A 16573-nucleotide genomic window follows, 5' to 3' on the forward strand; every position below is an offset into this window, starting at 1 on the left:
CCCAGTTGAGGCCAGGTTAACCTCCATTTCAAGCGTCTTGTACTGCCTCTTGGATTCGTATGTGGCGGATCGTCTGAAGATGTGCTAAGTTCTGATCGACCTAGCAAAAATTTGGCTCGTCCTCATTAGCACCTGGCTTGGCCTGTTTGCTACGATAGTCAGCAATAACGGCCTAGAGCTTCTCTTTAAGCTTCTTGTTGATAACTTGGCACTCGTCAAAGTTATGTTGTTTGGACTGATGAACAGGACATCATTGCCGCCACCATGGCTCTAGCCCTTGTTGTCTTTGGTGTTGCGTGACTACAGCTACGGTCTTGTCTGGACCCTTATGCTTGTCATCAGATTTATTCTTCTTCCCCTTGTTCTTTGAAGACCCGGGCTTGTCTTTGTTAGACTGAGGGTTTTTGGTATGTTCCTGGGCTTCAACACACTTTGCGAACTTATCGGCCAGTTCGAAGAGTTCTTTGACTGTCTAGATTTTTTGGGTAGCCAGCTTCCCGACCAAATCAATGTCCTTGACGCCTCTCTTGAAGGCGATGATGACCGACCCATCCGAGATGCTCGGGATTGAATTATGCCTATTGCTGAATCTCCGGATGAAATCCCAAAGAGATTCGTCCTCGTCTTGGTTCAGCTGATGGAGATTGTCTTCTGTTCCTGGGCATTCGAATGTACCCTGGAAGTTGGCGATGAATTGAGCCTTCAACTCATCCAATAACATGTGATTCAAAATATGCAAATTTTCACAGGGCCAAAGCAAGTTGTGCCTTTGCGACACAAAAGAGCATAAGCTCTCCCAAGGGTTAATCATGGGCTAAACATTTACAAAGACAAAGAACATAGTGCAATGTTCCTCAATCTGCCGAGCTGAACAAGGAGGGCTAGCATAAGCTTTTCACAGAAGTAGCCCTAATTCAAGCACTGATCCAGCTAAAGCAAACACTCAAGGGTGACAAGTGATTAAGTTCAATATTATATTTCAAATTCATCCTTGGAAAAGACAAGCTTGCTCAATAGATTTTATATCATATTTCAAAAGAGCCTAAGCTTGCACAAATAGGTATACGTCCACTACACTTAGCACAAATTCATAACTAGTACCAGCAAGTGCTATGAACATATAAGAGAAACTCGCTAAAATGCATTTTGCACATGATGATCATATGATACATGATGAGATGCAATGCATAAACAGAGTATCTCATAAGGTGTACATAAAAGAGCAAAGGAAAACACAAATGTACACAATATTACAAGAGAACCAAAAAAACTCTCCAACTTAAAAAGGAAAGCACACACCAAGTTCCCCTCGCAAGCGAGAAAAGGTGGATTGATCAAGTGGTTTGGTGAATACATCTGCAAGTTGATTATGGGTATCCACATGACAAAGATCAATATCACCCTTTTCATAGTGGTCTCTCAAGTAATAGAATCTCACATCTATGTGTTTTGTCTTTGAGTGAAGCACGGGGTTTTTAGCAATGCTTATAGCACCGGTGCTGTCACACAAAAATGGCACACTCTGAAAGCTCAACCCAAAATCCTTTAAAGTAGCAATCATCCACAATATCTGGGAGCAACAACTAGCGGTTGCGACATATTCAGCTTCAGTGGTGGATCGGGCTACACTGGATTACTTGTGGGAAGACTAACACACAAGAGAAGATCCAAGGAACTAACACGTTCCAGAAGTGGACTTGCGATCAATACTACACCCAGCAAAATCCGCATCGGAGTAACCGCGAAGTGTGAGTATCGCTGATGCAGAGTACCACAGACCATGCTCAGGAGTAAAACGAAGATACCTCATAATCTGCTTGACGGCTTGGCGATGTGAGGTTCTCAAAGACGCTTGAAAATAAGTGCACAGACACACGGTGAATTGTATGTCCAGCCTCGTAGCAGTCAAGTACAAAAGGGAGCCAATCATGCTCCGGTACTCCTTCTGATCCACTGCTTTGCCATTTTCATCTGCATCCAGAGCTGCCGACACGGGCATGGGAGTTGACATAGGCTTGGCATCCGTCATGTCAAACTTTTATAACACATCTTTGGTGTACTTTCTCTGGTGGACGAAGGTGCCTTCCTTGGTTTGCTTGATTTGAAGTCCAAGGAAGAGATTTAGCTCACCCATCATGGACATTTCAAATTCTCTGCTCATAGTCTCTGCAAACTTGGCAACTAAAGCATGAGATGAACCAACAAAAATGATATCATTCACATATATCTGAACCAAAAGAAAGTTATTGCCATGCTTGAGGAGAAAAAATGTTTTGTCCACCGAACCCATTTCAAACCCATTTTTGAGCAAAAAAGTTTTCAACCTAGCATACCAAGCTCTAGGGGTTTGTTTTAACCCATACAAGGCTTTGTGAAGCTTGTACACTCTGTTTGGGTGTTTTGGGTTCTCGAAACCTGGGGGTTGCCTAACATACACTTCCTCCTCTATGTATCCATTTAGAAAAGCACTCTTGACATTCATCTGAAAAATCTTGAAACCCTTGGAGGCTGCAAAAGCTAAAATGATTCTAATGGCTTCTAATCGGGCAACTGGAGCAATGTTTCATCATAGTCTATACCCTATTTCTGGCTATACCCCTGGGCCACCAGCCTAGCCTTGTTTCTCACAACTAGACCATCCTCTCCTTGTTTGTTTTTGAAAATCCTTTTTGTACCTATGGGATGACACCCTATGGGAGGCTCAACTAGGACCCAAACTCGATTTTGCTCAAAATTTTCTAGTTCCTCATGCATAGCATTAACCTAATTTGAATCAGATAGCGCATGTCCAATACGTTTGGGCTCAAAATTAGCAACAAAAGCAGGATGAGCAAAGTGGGATATCTGATTTGACCTTGACCGTGTAGTCCGTTCATGCAAACCACCAATCATCTGCTGTGAGGGGTGTCGGCACTGAATGTGCCAAGAGGCTTCTCTTTCTGAAGTAGCCTCCCCCTTAACGACAGCTGGAGCTTCTGCTTGATTATGTAGTTGTGCAACTGATGTGGAAGTAGTAATAGCATCAGGACCTTCTTGTTCACCTGCAGTCTCAAAAGCACGGGTTGTGCACGGCATAGTTTCATCGAAAGTAACCTCACATGTTTCCATGATTTTCTTAGTTTCTAAATTAAGCATACAATAAGCACGACTATGTAAGGCATAACCAAGAAATATGCCATCGGATGAGAGGGACTCAATTTTTTCCAAATTACCTTGCTTGAGAATGAAGCACCTGCATCCAAACACACAAAAGTGATTTACCTTGGGTGCCCTTCCAAATCTCAACTCATAGGAAGTTCTGTTCAAGATCGAATGCAAGAAAATTTGATTTGAAACATGGCAAGCAGTGTTGATTGCCTCAACCCAATACTTTCTAGTCGTCATATGCTCATCGAGCATCGTCCTAGCCATCTCAACAAGGGTCCGATTTTTTCTTTCAACCACACCGTTCTGTTGAGGCACATAAGGTGAGGAAAACTGATGCTCTAATACTTATTCAGCACAAAAATCCTGAAATTGAGCAATTTTGAATTCCTTGCCATTGTCACTGAGAATAGCTCTCATGGCATTGCGAGGAAATTCATTCTTCAACCTTAAGCTCGAATCTAGAAAATGAGAAAATGCCTCATATTTTGCTTCCATGAAAAACACCCAAGAGTACCTTGAAAAATTGTCAACGATCACAAGAACATACCACTTTCCACCCGCTGAACGCACACGGGATGGACCAACAGTGTCCATATGCAAAAGCTCTCCCGGGTGGCCAGTCATCACCTGTTTGACAGATGGGTGAGAAGCAGCAATCATCTTCCCATGACGACAAGGGGCACAAACCAAATCTTTTTCAAACTTAAGCTTGGGCAATCCTTAGATAAGGTCAAGAGCACTCAGACAAGAGTAAATCAAGGCTCATGTGACCAAGTCTCCTATGCCACATCCAAAGCTCAGAGGTCGAGCTGGCCATTAAGCAACGAGAAGAACCAAAAGACTTTGAAATATCCATTTTGAACACTCGGCCAGCTGGAGAAATACCACACACAAGATCACCAAAATAATCAATAACACGGGAAGCATTTCTCTTAAAGCACACTTCAAAGCCATCCTCAAGAAGTTGCGAAACTGACAGTAAATTGTACTTTAAGTTGTCGACCAAAACGACTTCCTTGAGTACAAAGGAATCATTTACCTTGATGGCACCAACTGATATTACCTTTCCTCTACTGTCATCCCCAAAAGTGATGTGCTCTCTCTGCATCACTGGGGTAAGGTTGGAGAACCATTTGGGATTTCCGGTCATGTGATGCGAATAGCTGGAATCCATGATCCACATGTTCTCCAAACCTTTGTCCTCCTACTAATAAGAGGAGAAATTGTGAGCGAATGACTCAACACTGGGGTTAGTGAAATATGAAGCATTCCGGTGTTGATCCACTCGTCCAAAAACAGGATTAGCATGAGGATACTTATTCTTTCTCAAAGGCAGGGAGCAAGCACCACGGTGGGGAAAACATGGTCCACCAAAGCCTTGAGACTCAAAGCCACAAGCACATGAGCCGTAGCCATAGAGAGCATGACCAGGTCCACGTCGGGCAAAAGAACCACCTGCAACCATGCGACTAGTTCCACCACGACGAGAGCGAGCAGATTGTTTGTGGCTAACCTGAAGAAAAGGCTCATGTACACCATGGGCAGGGTAGTACATGTCCTGGTTGTTCCACTCAAACTCACATCTCTCATTTCTCATGCGCCTAAAACAAAACTCAACTAGGTGACCCTCATGGTGGCAGTACTCACAGTGATATATAACTTCTCTGTTAGGTTTGGGATTCACTCTAGGAGGCTGTCTTGGCTATTTAGGCTTGCCTTTCTCAGGAATTGGTGGAACGCTGTCAAGTCAGTTTCGGTACTCGTTGGGCTTGTGTATCCATATCTATTTCTTAGGAGAAATTTTGGGTGGCTCAACTGGGATAACTTCCAACTTGTTTTGGGAGTTGGTGGCAGTAGATTTCTCACAAGCACTCACTCCAGAGGTATTGCACTCTCCAATTTTCCCATATTTATAAGGCACTCTGGTGTAGCCATGCCCAACACTAGCCCTATTCTCTCTCTTGAATTGTTCCACAATCATACCCAATTGTGGTTCACTGGTAGACACCCAACTCAACATGGACCTATGCAGCTTGTTCTCATCTTCCAATCTAAGCATTTCAGCTTGACAATTATGCAATTCATTAAACAAAGAAGCACATGTATCACAAGCTGAAATAATAGCCTTAGGGCTAGAAGCATTAGCTAGTTTCTTCTCAAAATCCTTAAGTTTAGCACAGTTCTCAAAAAGCTTAGGTTTCAAGATTGGGCAATTTTTGCAAGCTCCTAACAAAATAGATATAGATTTAAGCTCTTCTAAAGAAAGCTTAGCTTTCTCAAGCTCATCTACCATAGAAGCATGTCTAGTTTGCAGATCAAACATTTGAATAATGTAAACACCACATGCATCACACTCTATCTCATCTACAACAGTGGGAGCAGATTTTAGCAATTCAAGTTTTATGGTAGCATTTTTAAATTTCTTTTTATATTCTCTAAGCTCGCACACAACTAACTTGAGATTGCGATCTTGAGCTAACAAAGCATCTTCTAGTTCATCTACTTTTATAGAGAGCTCATCGGTAGAAAGCTGTACCTCTGAGTCCAACTCGGTGTCACTGTTGTTGTCGGCCATGAAGCACAAGCCGTTGAGGTTGTCAATAATCTTCTTGTTCTTCTTGTCCTCATCCTCACTTGAGCTTGAGGAATCATCATCGCTGGAGTCGACGTCAAAGTCACTGAGGGAGGTGAGGAAGGCACATTCCTTCGCCTTGAACTTCTTGCGGAAGTCCCTCTTCAAAGCCTCACGGTCAAAGTATTTCTTCTTTTTGTACTTAGGCTTATCGGGCTTGACCTTCTTCTTTTTCTTGGGCACTCGGCGATGAAGTGGTTCGGATCGCCGCACTCGAAACAACCCTTGGAGTTGCCTCTCCTTCAGTTTCTTCTGTTGTCATAGAAGCGGTTGAACTTCTTCATGATCAGTGCTAGCTCCTCATCTCCAAGAGCATCCACCTGTTCTTCTGTGACAGAAACCAGTGATGATAAAGCAAAACCAAAATGTGAGGTGTTAATAAGACCAGAACTGTCACTCGACTGGCCACCTCCCGAAACCAAGGCTATACTTTGAGGGTTTGATGGATTCTCATATTTGGCTCTAGTCTCATTGTCAATCTCAGTAGATCTAACCTTGCTATACAACTCATCCACAGTGAGAGTTTCATAGTTGAGGGACTCAATGATAGCAACGAGTTTGACCTCCCAAACCTTATGATCTAAACTGTAAAGCAGTTTTATATCTCTCTCATGATAATCATAGTGAAGTCTACCGTTCTCTCTCATCTTGTTCACTATCCCCTTAAATTTGCTAAACATGGACTCTACACTCTCACCAGGCAATTGTCGAAAGTTCTCATACTCTCTTCGGTGTATATCAAACAACCCAGCGTTGACCAGTGTAGTTCCCTTATGGAAGTTTTGCAAACGTGTCCAAATCGCATAAGGAGTAGTAAGATCAGAGACACGATCAAACTCATAGTGACTCAAGATAGAAAAGAGAATGTTTCTTGCCTTGCTATTAGCTTCAAACTCATCAACATGAGCTTGACTAATACGAGCTTTGAGAACAATAAATCGAGCGCTCTGAACTACACTCCACACTGCATACCCTTGACTTTCAAGGTAGGATCTCATGCGAGTTTTCTAGTAGGCATAGTCAGAACCATCAAAGTACGGAACTTTGCTTCCTTGTTCCATTGTCGCCTTCTTGGATCACAAAGCTGATAAAGGTGTGGTGATCCTTGATAAGGCCCTGGTACCAATTGAAGGACCGGAACGGCAACTAGAGGGGAGTGAATAGGAGCCTTTAATAAATTCTTTGATAAGAATAAGGCCTATGTCCAATTCGAACCCAACGCACCTCAAGAACGAAACAAAACTAAGCGCAACACCAAGCACAGCGGAAACAACACGAAAGTGCGCTCACAGCAAACAACAAAAGTTCACCGACCAGTGCTTCGACCAGTCTGATGAACAGCACTATAACCAGATGAACAGTAATTCTGACCAGTCTGATGAACCCCGCCCAGTACTGATGAACAGTAATGCTGGCCAGATGAACAATAATCCCAATTAGTACTAATGAGTAGTAATTCTGACCAGATGAACAATACACCTACCAGTGCACCGACCTACACTGGTTGCTGAAAACACTATTCATGGATGTTCAGGATAGGAATCGGAAGTTACGAACTGGTTGCAGTACTGAAAAACTACAGCTTAGAACACAAGATCCAAACTAGAAATCTAACTAAATGTGGTCCACATCCAACGAAATTTTAGCCACAGCTTCTCACGAACACTGTGAGTCTTTATCCAAAAGATCTCCTCAAAGAGATCAAGATTTTAACCTCTATTTTGTGGATTTGACCAGAAACAAGTGAAAAGGAAAATGTTTAGAAAAAGGACTTCAAGTTGCTCGTGTGAGGGAGATTATATGGGATCACCCTAGATTTTCTCACACAAGTCCTAGCAACCTTTTGACCCGACAAAATCACTTGAAATCACTGTCACAAACGAGGAGTGAAAAATCAGCTAAAACTTCAAGAACAAGAGATAAACAGAAGGGAGATCAAAAGCGTCACAAGTTTGCTAAGCAACTGATGAATAGAACTATGAACTTAGCAAGATTCATAGATACATGGCTTGGATGCCGCCCTTCATCCTCCCACTCCTGATGAGATAAAATTTAGAGCTATGAACTCTAACTACTCTCTCTTGAAATCCTAACCAAGCCAAAGAAAATATCAAGAATGAAGATAGGTCCTGGAGATGTATTGACGTGCTCAGGTTGTCCTCCTCACAGAGAGCACTTTGCGCCAGCCCTCTTCCATATATATATATAGGCAAAATGGACAATTCCTAAAATGCTCCTAATGACTAATACATAGATATTATCCCTGAAGGGCAAAATGGTCCAACTATTTTGTTGTCCATCGGACAGACCCGGCGCCTTCACCACTCTACTTCATCTCCAAGCAAGCTCTCTGATGGTGCCACGCATCCTCCAACTCCGCCCCCGGTTTTGAGAAAAAACCAGCAAAACCGCTTTGCATGCTTCTCCAAGCATGACTCCTCGATGTCGATGCATGTCCAACCTCTGCCATGACCTTTGACGCCTTCAAGCCTTCACGCTCCCGCCATCGGGCCGCCTCTCAACTTGCCATCGCCTTTCCGCCTTGACTTGATTGACACCATCTTCATCACCTTCTCCTGCCTCCATGTTTTCTTGCGCCCTTCATGTGAGCGATGCGGATCGCCCATAGCTCCATCCGGCCTAGCATTCAAACTTGGCTTGATACCGAGGAAGGTTTTGCACAAGTGGACAAACACACTAAGCATGGTGATCAAGTTTGGATTCACATGGTGAAGCTCGATTTGGTAGACCTCGAGTATGTTAAGCAGAAACTTGGAAGGGGAACATTAAAACTGCACTAAAAAACAATTTGAACAGCACAATTTTATGATCAAATTGGTAGGATGGGAATTCCTCACCCGATGTTGGCCTCCAGTTGGCCAGCTTGTGAGGAGGAATGATTCCTTCAGCATCAAGTTCCTTGAGCTTTGACTCTTGCATCATCGAGATCGCCCAAGCTTTAGTCAGAAGCCTCATCTCTTCCAACTGCTTAGGAGAGGCACCAGCAGTCTTCGCGTCAGGTCTCTTCTCCGGTGATGGAGTAGTGGCGTCTGCAGAGGGGCTGGAGGCCAAAGACTAGGTTTCTTTGCGGTGGCGCTTGCTTGAGCAGGGGAAGACAAAGGCTTTTGTGGGAAGACTAGTAGAGAGAGGACGAAAGAATGGCTACAGTCCAGGTTTGTATGGGTAAATAGCCAAGGACTTACCATCTCTTTGGTAACTGCTCTCATTACTATGGTGCCTCATTCGGTGTGAAAAGCGAGATGATGATGTTGTGGGAATCTTTGCATGCTTATCCAAATGCATTTAATGCGCTTATACCCAAAAATTTAAAATTTGGATATCTTTTAACTCGACTCCGAGTCGAGTGTCAATCAGTTGAGTTATGAGACTTTTTTGAGCATCAAGTGCGGACAATGGCATGGAGTTTGACCCAATCACATTTCCACTCGATACTCGAAATGGGATTTGTTCTACTCGATTCTTTCAACTACAAGCTTGATCCACCTTGCTCAATCAAGCCTAGACTTGACAGTACTCAAGTGGTCACTTGTGGAAACCCTCCATACTAAGTAAAATTAGGGGGCTAATATTGAATTTCTAACTATAGGGTATATATGCATAAATAGTACACCATATGCGGATGAGGTATACCATGCCTGTAATCAGCGACGCCGGATAATACAGAACCTTATCTGTGGATCCTGATACACCCAAATATCGAGAAGACATATATTAGGAAGGTCTTGATCGGGTTACCCGACTCGAGTATGACTAGTATCCAGATCGGTATTGTCTGCTTTATCTTGATTGACAAGATGAAGGAATCCCTATTGACTACGGCTAGGACAAACAATACCTTAGTTCCATATAAGGCGGGGTACCCGAACCCCCAGAAAAAAGTTCCATGACCTCTACAACTACGCATCTCGAGACTCGATGATTCCAGTCCTAGATTAGTCTAGATCCAATCCATGCCATATTGCTTGTACTTGAGATATCAATATACAGTTGCCTGCACACAGAAAGTAGGGTATTACTCCAATCGGGGGCTCAAACCTATCTACGTCGCGTGTCTCATTTCCTGGTTTATCCCTGGTCTCGAAGGTACTCTAGTTCAATTTACGAACATATTATCGGGAACAAATCTTCGACAACTACTTTATCTCGAAATGGATATTCATTATGGTTAATGAGAATTAGTTCGCTTTATGGTCTTCTTATCAAGAATCATAGACTTTTTAATCACCCCATGTCAACAACATTATCATTAAAATTATGGTGTGGTAAGCCTTTAGTGAGCGACGCAACAAGCATTGACTTAGTACTTATATGTTTAACACGGATTGCTTGCTCCTATATTCTATCTTTCACAACATAATATTAAATATCGATGTGTTTAGCAGCATCACTCGACTTGTTGTTACTCGTATAGAAACTGAGTATAACATAAGTTGTTTCATAATACTGTCTTACATTCTTAATTCTAGGGTAACATAATCATAAGTTCTTTAGTCATACAGCCTATCTGGTAGCCTTATAACATGCTATAAACTCAGTTTGTATTATTGACGGTGACATAAGTGTCTATTTGGAGCTTTTTTACGAGATAGCTCCTCTAGTAAGAGTGAGAATATAAACTATCCTGGATTTCTTAGTATCCACACACCTCGCAAATGAATTTTAAACATGAGCATGTAATGCTTAATGCCTTGCAAATAGTGAAAGACTTTCTTAATTACTTTCCATAGGTCAAGTTTTGGATTTGACTGATATTTGCGAAGCATTCCGGTTACGAAAACTAAATTAGTGCATGTACATAATGCTTTTGACTGTTAAAACATAAGGAACCGACTTCATCTGACCAGTTTCATAATGGTTCTTCGGACATCGCATACTAAAATACTCCAAACTTATTGCCCTTTACCATAGGAGCAGGCGAGGCAAACACTTATGCATATTGTATTTCTTTAGTACTATATTAATGTGTGCCTTTGAACCTATCTCGATGAATATCATTATAAAGGATATAAGAAGCTTCACTGAGATCCTTCTGATGACTAAGATAGGAAAATTTTCCCTTCTAAATTTTACTTAAACGCAGTTTTCAATTTCCTTATGATTTGAACCAAAACGAAAAGAATCATTTGTTGAGTTTTATTATGGTCAATCCCTTCTCTTTGAATCTTGCTTTGAACTTTTTGATGTTTTCCTTAGAGCCACATTTTGTTTTATAGATCATTTACAGCCTACTGTTTTGGCTTCGTCGAGAATTTGTACTAAGTGCCATTCATCTTTATTGCTTAGAGACTTTAATTTTATCTTCATGGCGTTAAGCCATTCAGGCGAACGTACTTTATATGAGTTGGTATCTTCTGAGATTGTGCTGAGGCTCATCGTTAGGTGCTTCATTAGGAATTTCAAAAACTTTAATAGCTCACCCTCATTTATGCAATGGTCAAGGTCAGAGGAGTCTAAAGGGTGGAGAATCACTTCCTTAATGAGATGTTCTATTCTCCTCCTCGAAATGTGGCAAAAAAAGATATCGTCACGGTTTTGAATAAGTCTCATTATTCACATCACAATCATTTAGAGATATCAAGAATTCATTTAGAGAAAGCAAGACAAATAATTTTTGAATTTGAACTTAATGACACAACAATTGTCTTTAAAATTACATTAATAACCATAATCGTCAAATAAAGAAACTAAATAAGTTTCCTCCTGATGGAAGAAACATAGAAACATTATTAATGTAGTTTCTTCTTAAATTTATAATTCTCTTGAAATTTTCTCTTACTGGAGCCACTAATATGATACAATCTTTGTTTTTGACCCTTAGCCTCTCCTCCTCTTGGACACATATCGTGATGAAGTCATTTATGATCCACTTCCCCTTCTTAGTGCTGTAATTGATCTTAAATGGAGTAAACTCAGGAGGTATAGATGTCATAATAAAACATACAAGAAAATCATCAGAGATCTCCATGTCCACACCTTTGAACTTACCAGTCAAGTCAGTCATCATCATAATGTGATCTCTTATACTGTCGGGCCTATCATACTTAGTGCTAAGTGTACTGGCATAAAAGGTGCCTTTAAATTGCTCACGCCAGGTATGTCTTAACAGTATCGAGTCAGGGTTTGCTCCCATTATCTTAACTGGTATAGAGTTCTTCATAACCATTAGAGACAAACACCCACTTCTCAGCAGTAGCATCACAAGTTTTCTTAAGTTTATCATAATTCTTCACGCCGATAGCTAGAGCAGTGGGAGCATCAACCCCGAGTGCATAATCAAGGTTCAGAACGCCAAGGACAACTGTTACTTTTGCTTTGAAAGAGGAAAAAAGTGCTTCCTACTTAACGCCGTCAATTATGGCGATAACGGTAGAAGCGTTAAGAGCAGAAGGAAAAATTAGATCTCATGACAACATTATCATGAGGAAAAATTGGGCATTAGCCGACAAGAGACTAGTAAAAAATTGGAGTGCTAACTGACATCTGCGATTTTTCCATTTTGAATTATATTTTTACAATTTTCCAATAAATATTATTATTTAAAAAAAATCAAAATCCAATAACTCAGTCGCTCTCGGATTTTTACCAAATGAAGAACATGGAAGTACACGGTTCAGCATAATTTGACCACAAAAGATGTGAATTAATTCACACTATCAGCTCTTATTGGCAAGCACAAACCGGAAGGACGATACACACTCTAAAAAGTAGGTAACTGGCTAGAGCTGATTTAGACACCGATCTTGACGTAGAGTTCCATCTCGAAGACGACGGTGCTGGGCGTGGGGTTCCCGAACTTTGTCATCAGGCTGTAGCCCCTCGCCCGCCGGAACCTCCCCGTGCCGCCCACCACGCCGCGCTCCACCACGGCCTTGCCGTCGCCGCCGAAGTCGGAGCGGCCGTTCACTACCAGCGTGCTGCCATTGTAGTCCCCGTCCGTGAACACGAGGCTGAGGATGGTGCACGACGCCGCAGGGCTCCCCAGGTCGGCCTGCACCAGCAGCCCCTCGGCGCGGCCAAGGTACTGCGACGTCGGGTCCGACCCCTCGCGGAGCTCGTCGTCGATCGCGCTGAGGCTGCCGAAGGAGGAGTTGCCCCCGAGCGGGGAGCCGTTGAGCAGGGCTGTGGTGGCGTTGGCGCCCGTGATGGTCTCGTGGATGTAAAGGTGGAGGTGCGTCATGCCGTCGTTGCCGTCCGCTGCTGCCGCTGGGAAGGCGACGGCGGCGAGGAAGGCGAGGAAGGCGAGGGTCGCCGGAGAGCAGGGCGTTGACATGGTGTCGTTGGAGTATTCGTCGTCCTCACCAACCGCACACGGTGAGGGCAACACTCAACAACTACAACTACTATAGTTGCACGTAGCTGTAGTTGGAATTTTTGCTCAACAGCCCTGCTCCTCTTTTGGCTCAAATTCAATTGAAAAAGTCATGGTACGTGTTGTGAGGGATGGCATGTAGACTTTACCCCCACCTTGCCAATCCAACCAAGGTGGTGTACCCAACATAAAAAGAACCTCATGTGAGGCTACTAGAGTATGAAGCATGCTTGGCATTTTATTTGCGTGACTTACGTTTTGCAGCTTACGTTCTTATTTGCTAAGTTTCATTGCTACCTAGTTTTATAAAATATACGTAGTGCAATTTTCACTCTGCAAAATGGTAAAACAATGATAACCTACTGGGTGTTGATTAATTTGGCGGTTGAAAATTGTGACTATTGGGTGTTGGTTAACAATAGATTTGTTGTTTTGTATCACGAAGTTAGTGTGGTCAGGTAGGCGGCAGGGCAAGACACAACCAGCAAATCGTAGATGGTAGAGCTTTGACCTCCAACAGCGATAAGAAACTTTGAAGAAGTTGTGGGTCCGTAATGTAGGACATGGGGACCAAAGCATTATTCTCACGCCATGGCAACAAGTTGGTGAGAGGACACGTTTGAATGAATCCGTAAGGAAAATTCGAAAATCAAATTAGAAAGTTGTTACGCGACATTAGGTGGTGGTGTCAGAAAAGCGACGTAACAAGGAATAGCTCCTAGGCCACATATAGAGTTACAATCTACGATAACGACAAGAAACCAATAAAACCGTGAATCAAAATGTGTTACATAAAGGTTGTTGAGATTATTTTTAGTCACATCAAAGTTATATCAACTCTAGACCATACAATTTGCGTGATCCACCTCTGTAGTCATGAGCCGTGTCACTGCTGCTAGTCCTAGCTAGCTTTTGGCAGCAGTCGCGAGAGATATAGAGTTGCTCTCCGATCGATTTTTCAAGTTTGATGGTTAAGATTGTTAAGGTGTACTATACATGTAGCACGTTTTGCCCAAAAAAATTTCTATGGACGTGCTGCACAGCCCGTGTCATACAGCACGCCCCGGATTCAAACCAGTTGTTATTTGCGTGCATCTTAAAGTATCCACGCGAGCCTGGCACAAGTCACCATCGTCAATGCAGCGAGCCGGAGCCGCTTCCACCTCGCCTGTACCATCCTTGCCTGAAAATTCCTTCCTACTCGGCCGACCCTCGCCTCATCTCCCTTCGCCATTGCCTCCATGACCCCCCACATCGCCGCCGACCTCCCAAGAACCAACTCGCCTCCGCCAAGAGGCGGAGCCCAGGCCCGACCACCATGGGCAGGTGCCCGCACCTGCATCTCCGCCGCCGCCTCGCACGCCACCACCTTCCGCCGAGGGGCCGTCAGTGCGTCGCCGAGTCGGACGGGGATGTCTGCCGTCCTGGGCTGGTGGCCGTCTCCGAGATCGTGCCCATATAATTATCCACTTTATGATAATGCACTCGAGGGAGAACCTGATGGCCCTTCTATGATTATGCACTTGAGACCATAAATTAAATTAAGACTTTACCGTATGATCTCTTTCACGCCACGATCTTAAATGAAAAATGATTCTTTGGGTGCACTGGTGATTCTGTGACGTCTAAAGGTTCCAAGTCATCATCTGAGAAAATTGAGATGGCAAGATCTCTTATATACATCAGGGCACCTTGGAAGGTTTGGATTATCTCAGTTCATGTATGGCATCTCTTTACACAAACTCTTGTCTTTGGAATTTTAGTCTTACAATCTATCTTCTTCCTAGAACAAAGCTTTGAAATCTGACGAGCACAGGCCTGTGATCCATCCAGAAGTAATTCATTGTGTAGAAATTTATCAGAAGAGATACGGCTCTTTGAAAGTAATAGCTTACCCTTTAGTTACAACTTACACATACTTATTCTTATGGTGAAAGCTCCAGTTTTGATTTCCATGACTTGCAGAGCCAGGAATTTCTTGTGTTGGGAAGCCAATTCCTTAGTGATCTAAGGGACAACATTTATTGTTTGACTGATAAGTTGATGAAGGTGGCTGGGAAACACGATCTGCTATAAAACTAATATTTTCATTCTGTTTGTGCTTTTCTAAGGCACCTAACCAGGTTTTGTGAAGCTCGTGTCAGGACCTTCACATTATACCAAGAACATGTGCCCTGTTGTTTCCTTTTCAACGAAACTTCTCTCTTTTCCTCCTAATCAGAAGACCGTAGCTCATGAACAAGCCATGTTGAGCTGTAAGGTAGTGCTCAATTATGAAAGGCACCTGGCATACAAGCTGTCAGTACAGCATCAACTTTGCTTCCGGTTATTCTTGTGTGTCATGCAAATGATCATTCTATTGTACTACCTTGCAGAAGCTGTTGTGGGTTACTCTTGTGTGTCATGCAAATGATTATTCTATTGTACTACCTTGCAGAAGCTGTTGTGGGTGCTGAAATTAGCGAAGATGAGAGCTTAGCGACCATGGGCCTTCCGACAAGTGATGAAATGCAAAAGCAAGAAATTGCCTGTTATGCGAAGATGGTGGCCAAATTGGGGAAGCACAAACTGGTTCAGTTTGCTACAATACATTGTCTACGATGAGAATAGCTGAAAATTCTGAAAATTTCATATTTCATTGTCTACGATGAGAATAGCTGAAAATTCTGAAAATTTCGGAGCATCAGCATATGCACTTGGGCACACTCAGATTATCATTATATTGGAGAATATGACCTACTCATCTGAGCACCAAACACATGTATGCCAACTAGCCAAGCTGTTTACCTGCTCAACATCACTTACATCATTGTTGGCTCTGTCAATTTGATAGAGTAAAAATGGATGAGAAACTGTATAATTTTTCAGTTTTGATAGTGTCAAATTTTTCATATGCCAAGAAACTTTACAAATATTCAGTTTTGACCCAGACAAATTCTTGCAGATTTCTTGCAGACTCACAGTACTGGTCTCATGGTCAAATAGTGATGAGATGAGTAAGTAAGCTTATCAAAACTGAAGGAAAGAAGGGATACTGAAGCATGAATTTTGGGCTACAGAATCATAGTAAAAGTACTTGATACCATAAGTGATATTGAGGTTTAAATCCTTTACTACTGAATGACACATAAACTAGCGCGAGGAAGCCTGCAGCTCCATGGACCTGGCGCGGTGGCGACGCTACGACACGCCGTACGTTGGACCTGGGCGGCCCTTCAGCTGACCTGGCGGCGACGCTACGAACCGGCGTACGTTCGACCTGGGCGGCCGCCCAGAACCTGCCGTACTTGGATCTACGGGTACTTTCGTTCGGCTGCCTTTCTTTGTTTCCTTCGGCTGCTCTTTTTTTTTTTTTCGTTCGGCTGCATTCTTTGAGATTGATGTCGCGGACAGCTGGCTTAAAACCGGGGCGTGCTGCAGGACACGGGATGTGATTCTAAAAATTCTTTGACAATTTTTTTTTT

General features: G+C 42.9%; 1 protein-coding gene and 1 long non-coding RNA gene across 2 annotated transcripts; one reads left to right on the forward strand and one right to left on the reverse strand.

Annotated features, from left to right (window-relative positions):
- Nucleotides 1-12288: 12288 nt before the first annotated feature.
- Nucleotides 12289-13220, reverse strand: LOC133911095 (dirigent protein 1-like). Its single transcript, XM_062353309.1, has one exon. It carries the CDS (start codon nt 13068-13070, stop codon nt 12528-12530), a length of 543 nt encoding a protein of 180 aa, XP_062209293.1. The 5' UTR covers nt 13071-13220; the 3' UTR covers nt 12289-12527.
- Nucleotides 13221-14632: 1412 nt separating this feature from the next.
- On the forward strand, nt 14633-16033 carry LOC133911096 (uncharacterized). Its single transcript, XR_009908591.1, has 3 exons — nt 14633-14808; nt 14897-15369; nt 15547-16033. It is a non-coding gene; the product is annotated as an uncharacterized LOC133911096 (long non-coding RNA).
- The last annotated feature ends 540 nt before the right edge of the window (nt 16034-16573 follow it).

The sequence above is a fragment of the Phragmites australis genome, chromosome 3 (genome assembly GCF_958298935.1).
Source record: "Phragmites australis chromosome 3, lpPhrAust1.1, whole genome shotgun sequence".
Lineage (NCBI taxonomy): Eukaryota > Viridiplantae > Streptophyta > Magnoliopsida > Poales > Poaceae > Phragmites > Phragmites australis.

Bases quoted from the DNA above. Each gene is read 5' to 3' on its own strand.
- LOC133911095 (XM_062353309.1), bottom strand. From the start codon at position 13,070: ATGTCAACGCCCTGCTCTCCGGCGACCCTCGCCTTCCTCGCCTTCCTC.